Source organism: Petromyzon marinus, chromosome 62 (assembly GCF_048934315.1).
Source record: "Petromyzon marinus isolate PM22_M1 ecotype Great Lakes invasive population chromosome 62, UKy_Petmar_22M1.pri1.0, whole genome shotgun sequence".
Lineage (NCBI taxonomy): Eukaryota > Metazoa > Chordata > Hyperoartia > Petromyzontiformes > Petromyzontidae > Petromyzon > Petromyzon marinus.
The window spans coordinates 4,938,013-4,951,971 of record NC_133728.1 but is presented as its reverse complement, the minus strand read 5'-3'; the positions used below and the strand labels follow the sequence as shown (position 1 = coordinate 4,951,971).

Sequence of the window (13,959 nt, the reverse complement as noted above, 5' to 3'; positions counted from 1 at the left end):
TGTAGGGGCAAGAGATGCACCTATGTAGATACACACCGCACAGACAAAGGTCCCCCGCGTAGCCTCCGGCAAGCTGTAGGGGCAAGAGATGCACCTATGTACATACACAACACACAAACAAAGGTCCCCCGCGTAGCCTCCGGCAAGCTGTAGGGGCAAGAGATGCACCTATGTACATACACACCGCACAGACAAAGGTCCCCCACGTAGCCTCCAGCAGGCTGTAGGGGCAAGTGCTGTTCGCGACTAGCAGCAGCGCCTCTGTATATAGAAACAGCACACAGGCTCCAACTGCCCAGTAGCGTCCTTCACGAGCCTCCTCCACAGACAAAGATCTTGACACCGCTGGTACCGCTCATCGGCAAGTCCACTCAGCTCCACGTCCTCCTGTACCACATCACTCCATCTCTTCTCTAGCCCGTGCCGTGCCCGTTTAGCTGCCTCGATCCGGGCGAACAAAAGCTGTTTCGGTATTCGGTGGCTGGGCATGCGGGCTACATGGCCCAGCCAACGCAGCCTTGCCTGCCGGAGGAGCTCACCGATGGGACCTTGCCCAGATCTTTCGAGGATTTGTGAGCTCCTCACACAATCCAGCCTGGTTAAACCCAGGATGGATCGTAGGCAGGCCAGCCTAAATGTTTCCAACCGGCGAAGATGCACCATTAAGGGGGTCCACGTTTCGCAAGCGTAGAGAAGGGAGGGAATGACCGTGGCCGAGAAGACCTGAAACTTAGTGCGGAGCGACAGACCAGGTAGCTTCCACACAGCGTTACGCAACCGATGAAAAGATACTGCCGCTCGACTGATTCGGAGTGAGACCACTGCTGTTAAACTGGAGCCGGTCATAAGCACACTGCCCAGGTATGGGAAACTCTCTACTCTCTCCACAACTGCCCCATCACCGATTGGGAGTTGTGGGGGTGGAGTGTCTGATGGTAAAAAAATACCCAGGCAGGTGCTTAGTTTTGGTGGGGCTGATGGTAAGGCCCCATCTCTTAATGGCACGCTCCAGTCTCAGCAGCAGCGTCTCCAACTCCTCCTCTGAATGAGCAGCTATTACCAAATCATCAGCATACATAACGTGGTTGAGCAATAGGGAGCCATCCCTTGCCCGCACCCAGGCATCGATCAGCCTCCCATTATATCTGTACCATATGGAGATTCCCCCGGTACAGCTATTGAAGGCTTCATGAACTACGTGGTCAAAATAGATGTTAAATAATGTGGGAGCCAGAGGACATCCCTGTCGCACCCCAAGGTGTACAGGGAATGGCTCGGACTCGCGGCCACGTAGTTTTACCCGGGCCCGCTCACCATCATGAAGGTCCTTAATGATCGTGAGCAGAGGGTCAGGGACTCCGAAAGCACGAAGAACAACCCAGAGCCCAGGCCTACTGATGGTATCATAGGCCTCTATCCGGCCGAACAAAAGCTGTTTGGGCATGCGGTGGCTGGGCATGCGGTGGCTGGGCATGCGGTGGCTGCGCGACCCAGCCATCACCACCACCACCGGCATCACCACCGCACCTCCGTCTCCATGGTGATAGTGGCGTTTGGTCACGTGACTGCCCTGCAGGATAATGAGCCGGAACCGGAACAACGTTGGAAGAGGCATCAACATCGTGGGAATTAACTGTGAGAGACACCACTAACTCACCACTCACCACTAACTCACCACTCACCACTAACTCACCACTAACTCAACGCTCACCACTAACTCAACACTCACCCCTCACACTCACCACTAACTCACCACTAACTCACCACTCACCACTCACAGTCACCACTAACTCACCACTTACCACTAACTCACCACTCACTCACCACTAACTCACCACTCACTCACCACTAACTCACCACTCACCACGCACACTCACCACTCACACTCACCACTGACTCACCAACCCACTCACTCACGACTCACACCACTCACTCACTGCTCATACACAGAGACACTCACTGACACTCACCATTCACTCACCACGCACACTCACCACTCACACTCACCACTGACTTACCAACCCACTCACAAACCGGCTCACCCACTCATTAACCCTTTCACCAACCGGCTCACCCACTCACTCACCAACCCACTCACTAACCCGCTCACCAACCAACTCACCCACTTACTAACCCACTCAGCAACCGGCTCACCCACTCACCAACCCACTCACCAACCCACTCACTCACTCGCCAACCCACTCACACACTCACCAACCCACTCGCACACTCACCAACCCACTCACCCACTCACAAACCCACTCACACAGTCACCAACCCACTAACACACTCACCAACCCACTCACCAACCCACTCACACTCACCAACCCACTCACCAACCCACTCGCACACTCACCAAACCACTCACCAACCCACTCGCACACTCACCAACCCACTCACCTACCCACTCGCACACTCACCAACCCACTCACACACTCACCAACCCACTCACACACTCACCAACCCACTCACCAACCCACTCGCACACTCGCCAACCCACTCACCAACCCACTAACACACTCACCAACCCACTCGCACACTCACCAACCCACTCGCACACTCATCAACCAAACTCACCAACCCACTCACACACTCACCAACCCACTCACACACTCACCAACCCACTCACCAACCCACTCACACACTCGCCAACCCACTCACACACTCACCAACCCACTCGCACACTCACCAACCCACTCACCCACTCACAAACCCACTCACACAGTCACCAACTCACTAACACACTCACCAACCCACTCACCAACCCACTCACACTCACCAACCCACTCACACTCACCAACCCACTCACCAACCCACTCGCACACTCACCAAACCACTCACCAACCCACTCGCACACTCACCAACCCACTCGCACACTCACCAACCCACTCGAACACTCACCAACCCACTCACACACTCACCAACCCACTCACTCACAAACCCACTCACACACTCACCAACCCACTCACACACTCACCAACCCACTCACCAACCCACTCGCACACTCGCCAACCCACTCACCAACCCACTCACACACTCACCAACCCACTCGCACACTCACCAACCCACTCACACTCACCAACCCACTCGCACACTCGCCAACCCACTCACACACTCACCAACCCACTCACATAGTCACCAACCCACTAACACACTCACCAACCCACTCACCAACCCACTCACACTCACCAACCCACTCACCCACTCACCAACCCACTCACATAGTCACCAACCCACTAACACACTCACCAACCCACTCACCAACCCACTCACACTCACCAACCCACTTGCACACTCACCAACCCACTCACTCACCAACCCACTCGCACACTCACCAACCCACTCACACTCACCAACCCACTCGCACACTCACCAACCCACTCACTCACCAACCCACTCACACAGTCACCAACCAACTCACCAACCCACTCACACACTCACCAACCCACTCACCAACCCACTCACACAGTCACCAACCCACTCACCAACCCACTCACACACTCACCAACCCACTCACACACTCACCAACCCACTCACACACTCACCAACCCACTCACCAACCCACTCACACACTCACCAACCCACTCACACACTCACCAACCCACTCACCAACCCACTCACACTCACCAACCCACTCGCACACTCGCCAACCCACTCACCAACCCACTCACACACTCACCAACCCACTCACACACTCACCAACCCATTCACACACTCACCAACCCACTCGCACACACATCAACCCACTCGCACACTCACCAACCCACCCACCCACTCACCAACCCACTCGCACACTCACCAACCCACCCACCCACTCACCAACCCACTCACCAACCCACTCACACACTCACCAACCCACTCGCACACTCACCAACCCACCCACCCACTCACCAACCCACTCGCACACTCACCAACCCACTCGCACACTCACCAACCCACTAACACACTCACCAACCCACTCACACTCACTAACCCACTCGCACACTCACCAAACCACTCACCAACCCACTCGCACACTCACCAACCCACTCGCACACTCACCAACCCACTCGCACACTCACCAACCCACTCACCCACTCACCAACCCACACACTCACCAACCCACTCACACACTCACCAACCCACTCACACACTCACCAACCCACTCACCAACCCACTCGCACACTCGCCAACCCACTCACCAACCCACTCACACACTCACCAACCCACTCGCACACTCATCAACCCACTCACACACTCACCAACCCACTCACCCACTCACCAACCCACTAACACACTCACCAACCCACTCACCAACCCACTCACACTCACCAACCCACTCGCACACTCACCAACCCACTCACTCACCAACCCACTCGCACACTCGCCAACCCACTCACACAGTCACCAACCCACTCACCAACCCACTCACACACTCACCAACCCACTCACCAACCCACTCACACACTCACCAACCCACTCACCAACCCACTCACACACTCACCAACCCACTCACCAACCCACTCGCACACTCACCAACCCACTCGCACACTCACCAACCCACTCGCACACTCACCAACCCACTCACACAGTCACCAACCCACTCACACAGTCACCAACCCACTCACACACTCACCAACCCACTCACCAACCCACTCACACACTCACCAACCCACTCACACACTCACCAACCCACTCACACACTCACCAACCCACTCACCAACCCACTCACCAACCCACTCACCAACCCACTAACACACTCACCAACCCACTCACACACTCACCAACCCACTCACATAGTCACCAACCCACTAACACACTCACCAACCCACTCACCAACCCACTAACACACTCACCAACCCACTCACACACTCACCAACCCATTCACACACTCACCAACCCACTCACACACTCACCAACCCACTCACACACTCACCAACCCACTCACACTCACCAACCCACTCGCACACTCGCCAACCCCTCACCAACCCACTCACACACTCACCAACCCACTCACATAGTCACCAACCCACTAACACACTCACCAACCCACTCACCAACCCACTAACACACTCACCAACCCACTTGCACACTCACCAACCCACTCACTCACCAACCCACTCGCACACTCACCAACCCACTCACACTCACCAACCCACTCGCACACTCACCAACCCACTCACTCACCAACCCACTCACACAGTCACCAACCCACTCACCAACCCACTCACACACTCACCAACCCACTCACCAACCCACTCGCACACTCACCAACCCACTCACACTCACCAACCCACTCACACAGTCACCAACCCACTCACTAACCCACTCACACACTCACCAACCCACTCACACACTCACCAACCCACTCACACACTCACCAACCCACTCACCAACCCACTCACACACTCACCAACCCACTCACACACTCACCAACCCATTCACCAACCCACTCACACTCACCAACCCACTCGCACACTCGCCAACCCACTCACCAACCCACTCACACACTCACCAACCCACTCACACACTCACCAACCCATTCACACACTCACCAACCCACTCGCACACTCACCAACCCACCCACCCACTCACCAACCCACTCGCACACTCACCAACCCACTCGCACACTCACCAACCCACTCACCCACTCACAAACCCACTCAGACAGTCACCAACCCACTAACACACTCACCAACCCACTCACCAACCCACTCACACTCACCAACCCACTCGCACACTCACCAAACCACTCACCAACCCACTCGCACACTCACCAACCCACTCGCACACTCACCAACCCACTCGCACACTCACCAACCCACTCACCCACTCACCAACCCACACACTCACCAACCCACTCACACACTCACCAACCCACTCACACACTCACCAACCCACTCACCAACCCACTCGCACACTCGCCAACCCACTCACCAACCCACTCACACACTCACCAACCCACTCGCACACACTCACCAACCCACTCACACTCACCAACCCACTCGCACACTCGCCAACCCACTCACACACTCACCAACCCACTCACCCACTCACCAACCCACTCACATAGTCACCAACCCACTAACACACTCACCAACCCACTCACCAACCCACTCACACTCACCAACCCACTCGCACACTCACCAACCCACTCACACAGTCACCAACCCACTCACCAACACACTCACACACTCACTAACCCACTCACCAACCCACTCACACACTCACCAACCCACTCACCAACCCACTCACACACTCACCAACCCACTCACCAACCCACTCGCACACTCACCAACCCACTCGCACACTCACCAACCCACTCACACTCACCAACCCACTCACACAGTCACCAACCCACTCACACACTCACCAACCCACTCACACACTCACCAACCCACTCACCAACCCACTCACACACTCACCAACCCACTCACCAACCCACTCACACACTCACCAACCCACTCACCAACCCGCTAACACACTCACCAACCCACTAACACACTCACCAACCCACTCACACTCACCAACCCACTCGCACACTCGCCAACCCATTCACCAACCCACTCACACACTCACCAACCCACTCACACACTCACCAACCCACTCACACACTCACCAACCCATTCACACACTCACCAACCCACTCACACACTCACCAACCCACTCACACACTCACCAACCCACTCACACTCACCAACCCACTCGCACACTCGCCAACCCACTCACCAACCCACTCACACACTCACCAACCCACTCACACACTCACCAACCCACTCACACACTCACCAACCCATTCACACACTCACCAACCCACTCACACACTCACCAACCCACTCACACACTCACCAACCCACACACTCACCAACCCACTCACACACTCACCAACCCACTCACACACTCACCAACCCACTCGCACACTCGCCAACCCACTCACCAACCCACTCACACACTCACCAACCCACTCGCACACTCACCAAGCCACTCACACTCACCAACCCACTCGCACACTCGCCAACCCACTCACACACTCACCAACCAACTCGCACACTCACCAACCCACTCACCCACTCACCAAACCACTCACATAGTCACCAACCCACTAACACACTCACCAACCCACTCACCAACCCACTCACACTCACCAACCCACTCGCACACTCACCAACCCACTCACTCACCAACCCACTCGCACACTCGCCAACCCACTCACACACTCACCAACCCACTCACCAACCCACTCACACACTCACCAACCCACTCACCAACCCACTCACACACTCACCAACCCACTCACCAACCCACTCGCACACTCACCAACCCACTCGCACACTCACCAACCCGCTCACACTCACCAACCCACTCGGACACTCGCCAACCCACTCACCAACCCACTCACACACTCACCAACCCACTCACACACTCACCAACCCACTCACACACTCACCAACCCATTCACACACTCACCAACCCACTCACACACTCACCAACCCACTCACACACTCACCAACCCACACACTCACCAACCCACTCACACACTCACCAACCCACTCACACACTCACCAACCCACTCGCACACTCGCCAACCCATTCACCAACCCACTCACACACTCACCAACCCACTCACACACTCACCAACCCACTCACACACTCACCAACCCATTCACACACTCACCAACCCACTCACACACTCACCAACCCACTCACACACTCACCAACCCACTCACACTCACCAACCCACTCGCACACTCGCCAACCCACTCACCAACCCACTCACACACTCACCAACCCACTCACACACTCACCAACCCACTCACACACTCACCAACCCATTCACACACTCACCAACCCACTCACACACTCACCAACCCACTCACACACTCACCAACCCACACACTCACCAACCCACTCACACACTCACCAACCCACTCACACACTCACCAACCCACTCGCACACTCGCCAACCCACTCACCAACCCACTCACACACTCACCAACCCACTCGCACACTCACCAACCCACTCACACTCACCAACCCACTCGCACACTCGCCAACCCACTCACACACTCACCAACCCACTCGCACACTCACCAACCCACTCACCCACTCACCAAACCACTCACATAGTCACCAACCCACTAACACACTCACCAACCCACTCACCAACCCACTCACACTCACCAACCCACTCGCACACTCACCAACCCACTCACTCACCAACCCACTCGCACACTCGCCAACCCACTCACACACTCACCAACCCACTCACACACTCACCAACCCACTCACCAACCCACTCACACACTCACCAACCCACTCACCAACCCACTCGCACACTCACCAACCCACTCGCACACTCACCAACCCACTCACACTCACCAACCCACTCGGACACTCGCCAACCCACTCGCACACTCGCCAACCCACTCACCAACCCACTCACATACTCACCAACCCACTCACACACTCACCAACCCACTCACACACTCACCAACCCACTCGCACACTCACCAACCCATCAACCCACTCGCACACTCATCAACCCACTCGCACACTCACCAACCCACCCACCCACTCACCAACCCACTCACACACTCACCAACCCACTCGCACACTCACCAACCCACCCACCCACTCACCAACCCACTCGCACACTCACCAACCCACCCACCCACTCACCAACCCACTCGCACACTCACCAACCCGCTCACCAACCCACTCACACACTCACCAACCCACTCACCAACCCACTCGCACACTCACCAACCCACTCACACACTCACCAACCCACTCACCAACCCACTCACCAACCCACTCACCCTCGTCGAGGTGCGGTGGAGGCTGTAGGCGGATGACGAGGTGACGACGTCATCGTCACGTGGTTTCGTTTCAGCTGTGACGGGCGAGGTCACCGACAGCCGCGTGTTCGACATGTGGGGGCATGGTGAGTCCGTGGATCTGTGTGTGTCTGTGTGTGGGTGTCTGTGGGTATCTGTGTGTGTCTGTGTGTGGGTATCTGTGGGTATCTGTGTGTGTCTGTGTGTGGGTATCTGTGGGTATCTGTGGGTGTCTGTGGGTATGTGTGGGTGTCTGTGGGTGTCTGTGTGTGGGTGTCTGTGGGTATCTGTGTGTGTCTGTGTGTCTGTGTGTGGGTATCGGCAAAACAACCCCCTACCTCCTCGCGGTGCCGGACGGGCAACTCTGTCGTGGACAGCGCTGTGGGGGGAGATCCAATTTTGATTGGCTCCTCCCCTCATGGCATATGTGTCCACCACAGGGGCTAAACGGGGGCTCTGGACGGGTGCGAGGGGCTGGTAACCCCTCCACCTTCAATTAATTACCACGAAACTACGAATTAAACTTAAATATGTAACAACTAAGCTTGTGCCGGAGGCCCCGGGGGGCCAGGCGTCTATGACGTCTCCTGGCCAAACCCCAATTGGCGGAGCCAGGAGATTGAATACCTACCCTCGGGGCTACTCCAGAAACAACGAAAAGCCACTACGGTTGGCCACGTGGAATGTTCGAACGCTCACTGCAGAGGAGAGGCTGCCACTCCTCTGTCGGGAGCTGGACCGGTACCGCCTGGATCTATGCGGCATTCAGGAGGTCCGGTGGACCGGCTCTGGCTCCTGCAACCATGAGGGGTGGACAGTTCTCTACTCGGGGCAGCAGACTGCCAAACAACAGGGTGTGGGTCTTCTTTTGAACAAAAGAATGAAGGGGGCGTGGGAGCGTGGCGGTGAGGTGTGGGAAGCTGTAAGCCCCAGGCTACTTTGGGCTCGCCTTCCCATCAACCGGAGGCGAGGAATGGTGGTCGTGGTTACTTATGCCCCCACCGAAGATGAACATCCGTGGAGGGATGCAGGCAAAGCCGATGAGTCAGATGCCTTCTATGACCTCCTGTCACAGGTGCTGGCTAAAGTGGCCCCTCGGGATAGAGTCATCATGTTGGGTGACTTCAATGCCCGAGTTGGTCATGATACTGGCACCTGGCCTGGAGTGATTGGAGGGCATGGGCCAGATCAGCTCAATAACAACGGTAGGAGGCTGCTAGATTTTTGTGCAGCCCATGGGCTTGTAATTACCAACACGCTGTTCCGGCATCGGCGCATCCACACAACATCATGGATGCATGCCGGGTCCAAGCAAGAACATCTGCTGGACTACATAGTGACGGACCAGCGAATACGAGCCCATGTCCTTGACACCAGGACCTACCGTGGAGCTGATCTGCCCTCTGACCATCGACTAGTCATCTGTAAGATGCGCCTGCCATTCTTCCACTCCGGTGGTGGGTGTACACCCAGGACCCCATTCCAACCTAAAGTGGCCTGGTCTCAGTTATCTGATGAAAGTTGCAAGCGAGAATTTCATCATCGCTTGCGGCTGGGATTGGCATCGTCCCCGACTCCTCCTGATGTCGAGGGTAAATGGGCGAGGTTTAGGACTGTGACTCATGCAGCTGCAATGGCTGCTTTGGGTACGCGGTCCAGACCTCCCCAGACACCCTGGATGACAGAGGAGTTGTTCACGATGGTTGAGAAAAAGCGACAGGCCCACTGTCATCGGCTACAGAGTCCCACGTCAGAGAATGAGGAGGCTTACCGCAGCCTTCGCTCGGAGGTTCGGAGAGCCGTGAGGCGCTGCAAGGATGGGTGGTGGTCGCGGGTTGCTGAGGAGATGGAGTCTGCCTCAGTGGCCCGTGATCACAAATCTCTATTTAACTCCATCAAAAAAGTAACCTGCAGCGCCACACCTATTACCATCATTAGGGGAAAAAACGGCGATCCAATTTCCGACCCCCAGGAACAGGTTCGCAGATTTGCTGAGCATTTCTGTGAGGTCCTGGGGGAGGGAAAATCCCTCAGCCAGGAAAACATCGTGGCACAAAGTGAGGATGACCCTGCTGAGGCTGCGGTGCCTCAAATATTGGATGAAGTCACCCCCTGTGAGTGGCTGGCTGAGGTGCCATCTGCTGAGGAAGTATTGAAGGCGATCCGGAGTCTGAGACCAGGAAAGGCAGCGGGCAGAGATGATCTTCCAAGCGAAATGCTGAGGGAGGGTGGCGTTTGTGCACAGACTGCCCTATATGACATCATAACAACAGTCTGGACCACTGGACGGGTTCCGCAGGATTGGAAGGATGCCCTGGTGGTCCCCCTTTTTAAGAAGGGGGACCGCACAGACTGTAACAACTACAGGGGCATCTCACTCCTCAGTGTGCCGGGAAAGGTCCTGGCAAGGATTATTCAGCATCGCCTTGCCAGGCACGCTGAGGAGAGGCTTGCGGAGCCCCAATGCGGTTTCAGGAAAGGGCGGTCCTGCACAGATGCCATATTTTCTGTCCGTCTGCTACAGCAGAGGTGTAGGGAATTCCAACAAGACCTACATCTCTGCTTTATTGACCTGGTCAAGGCCTATGATACCATCAGTAGGCCTGGGCTCTGGGTCGTTCTTCGTGCTTTTGGAGTACCTGACCCTCTGCTCACGATCATTAAGGACCTTCATGATGGTGAGCGGGCCCGGGTAAAACTACGTGGCCGGGAGTCAGAGCCATTCCCTGTACACCTTGGGGTGCGACAGGGATGTCCTCTGGCTCCCACATTATTTAACATCTATTTTGACCACGTAGTTCGTGAAGCCTTCAATAGCTGTACCGGGGGAATCTCCATATGGTACAGATATAATGGGAGGCTAATCGATGCCCGGGTGCGGTCAAGGGATGGCTCCCTATTGCTCAACCACGTTATGTATGCTGATGACTTGGTAATAGCTGCTCAGTCAGAGGAGGAGTTGGAGACGCTGCTGCTGAGACTGGAGCGTGCCACTAAGAGGTGGGGCCTTACCATCAGCCCCACCAAAACCAAGCACCTGCCTGGGTATTTTGTACCATCGGACACTCCACCCCCACAACTCCCAATCGGTGATGGGGCAGTTGTGGAGAGAGTGGAGAGTTTCCCATACCTGGGCAGTGTGCTTATGACTGGCACCAGTTTAACCGCAGAGGTCTCACTCCGAATCAGTCGAGCGGCAATATCTTTTCATCGGTTGCGTAACGCTGTGTGGAAGCTACCTGGTCTGTCGCTCCGCACTAAGCTTCAGGTCTTCTCGGCCACGGTCATTCCCTCCCTTCTCTACGCTTGCGAAACGTGGACCCCCCTAATGGAACATCTTCGCCGGTTAGAAACATTTAGGCTGGCCTGCCTACGATCCATCCTGGGTTTAACCAGACTGGATTGTGTGAGGAGCTCACAAATCCTTGAAAGATCTGGGCAGGGTCCCATCGGTGAGCTCCTCCGGCAGGCAAGGCTGCGATGGCTGGGTCATGTAGCCCGCATGCCCAGCCACCGCATGCCGAAACAGCTTTTGTTTGGCCGGATTGAGGGGGCTAAGCGGGCGCGGCACGGGCTAGAGAAGAGATGGAGTGATGTGGTACAGGAGGACGTGGAGCTGAGTGGACTTGCCGATGACTGGTACCAGCGGTGTCAAGATCGGCCTCTGTGGAGGAGGCTCGTGAAGGATGCTACTGGGCAGTTGGAGGCAGTCGCCCTCCAACAACAACGGAGGGCGGAGGAGCGACGCTCACAACAGCGAGCGGAGCGCCGGGTGGCTAAAGCACAGCAGGTTGGCACAGTAGGGGGCACAGGTGGTGCATCAGCCAGTCATCTCAGTCAGTCGACCCGTGGCACCTGGGTCTGCCCCGTGACCTCCTGCCAGCGGGCGTTCGACACTTCACGTGGCCTCAGGGTGCACATAGCCTGGCACAAGCGTCGTGGTGACGTCACCGCCACTTAGTGGCGAATGGCGGTTGTTGTTGTTGTTGTTGTTGGGTATCTGTGGGTGTCTGTGTGTCTGTCTGTGGGTGTCTGTGGGTGTCTGTGGGTGTCTGTGTGTCTGTCTGTGGGTGTCTGTGGGTATGTGTCTGTATGTGTCTATCTGTGTGGGTTTGTGGGTATGTGTGTGTCTGTCTGGGCGGGTCTGTGTGTCTGTGTGTCTGTGTGTGTGTCTCTCTGTGTCTGCGTGTATCTGTGGGTGTCTGTGTGTTGGTGTCTGTGGGTATCTGTGTGTGTCTGTGTGTGTCTGCCTGTGTGGGTCTGTGGGTGGCTGTGTGTGTCTGTCTGTGTAGGTCTGTGGGTGTCTGTGTGGGTCTGTGGGTGTCTGTGTGTGGGTGTCTGTGGCTATGTGTCTGTCTGTGGGTGTCTGTGAGTATGTCTGTATGTGTCTATCTGTGTGAGTTTGTGGGTATCTGTGAGTGTCTGTCTGGGCGGGTCTGTGTGTCTGTGTGTGTCTGTCTGTCTGTGTGTATGTCTGTCTGTGTGTATCTGTGGTTGTCTGTGTGTTGGTGTCTGTGGGTATCTGTGTGTGTCTGTGTGTGTCTGCCTGTGTGGGTCTGTGGGTGTCTGCCTGTGTGGGTCTGTGGGTGTCTTTGGGTGTCTGTGTGGGTGTCTGTGGGTATCTTTGTGTATCTGTCTGTGTGGGTCTGTCTGTCTGTGGGTGTCTGTGGGTATCTGTGGGTATCTGTGTGGGTCTGTGGGTGTCCGTGTGTAGGGGTGCCTGTGGGGTCTGCCCCGTGACCTCCTGCCAGCGGGCGTTCGACACTTCACGTGGCCTTAACGTGCACATAGCCTGGCACAAGCGCCGTGGTGACGTCACCGCCACTTAGTGGCGAATGGCGGTTGTTGTTGTTGTTGTGTCTCTGTGCGAGTCCCATGGGTTACTATGCGGCCGTGGCTGTCTGTGGGTCTCTCTGTGCGAGCCCTCGAGTCTGTTGCTCTGTGTGTGTGTCTGTGGTCCGTGTGAATCTATGGGTCTCTATGCAAATCCATGGGCGTCGTGGTGGTGAGATGTTAACTACCTCGCCTGGTACGCAGGAGGTCGTGGGTTCGATCCCGACCCCGACACCTGCTGCTGCTGTATATGTGGAGTTTGTGGTGCCTCTCTATCTCTCTCTCCCCGTGGTTGCGTGGATTTTTCTCT

General features: G+C 56.1%; 1 protein-coding gene across 7 annotated transcripts in view; it reads left to right on the top strand.

Annotated features, from left to right (window-relative positions):
• Positions 1 to 13,959, top strand: part of LOC116955900 (protein FAM3C-like) — a 58,800-nt gene that overhangs the window by 34,944 nt on the left and 9,897 nt on the right. For all 7 annotated transcript variants that reach the window (XM_076053699.1, XM_076053698.1, XM_076053697.1 and 4 more), the window contains 2 exons: positions 1,577 to 1,635; positions 8,873 to 8,923. In XM_076053699.1, the coding sequence (XP_075909814.1) occupies positions 1,577 to 1,635; positions 8,873 to 8,923 (110 nt within the window). The remainder of the gene's footprint in view (positions 1 to 1,576; positions 1,636 to 8,872; positions 8,924 to 13,959) is intronic.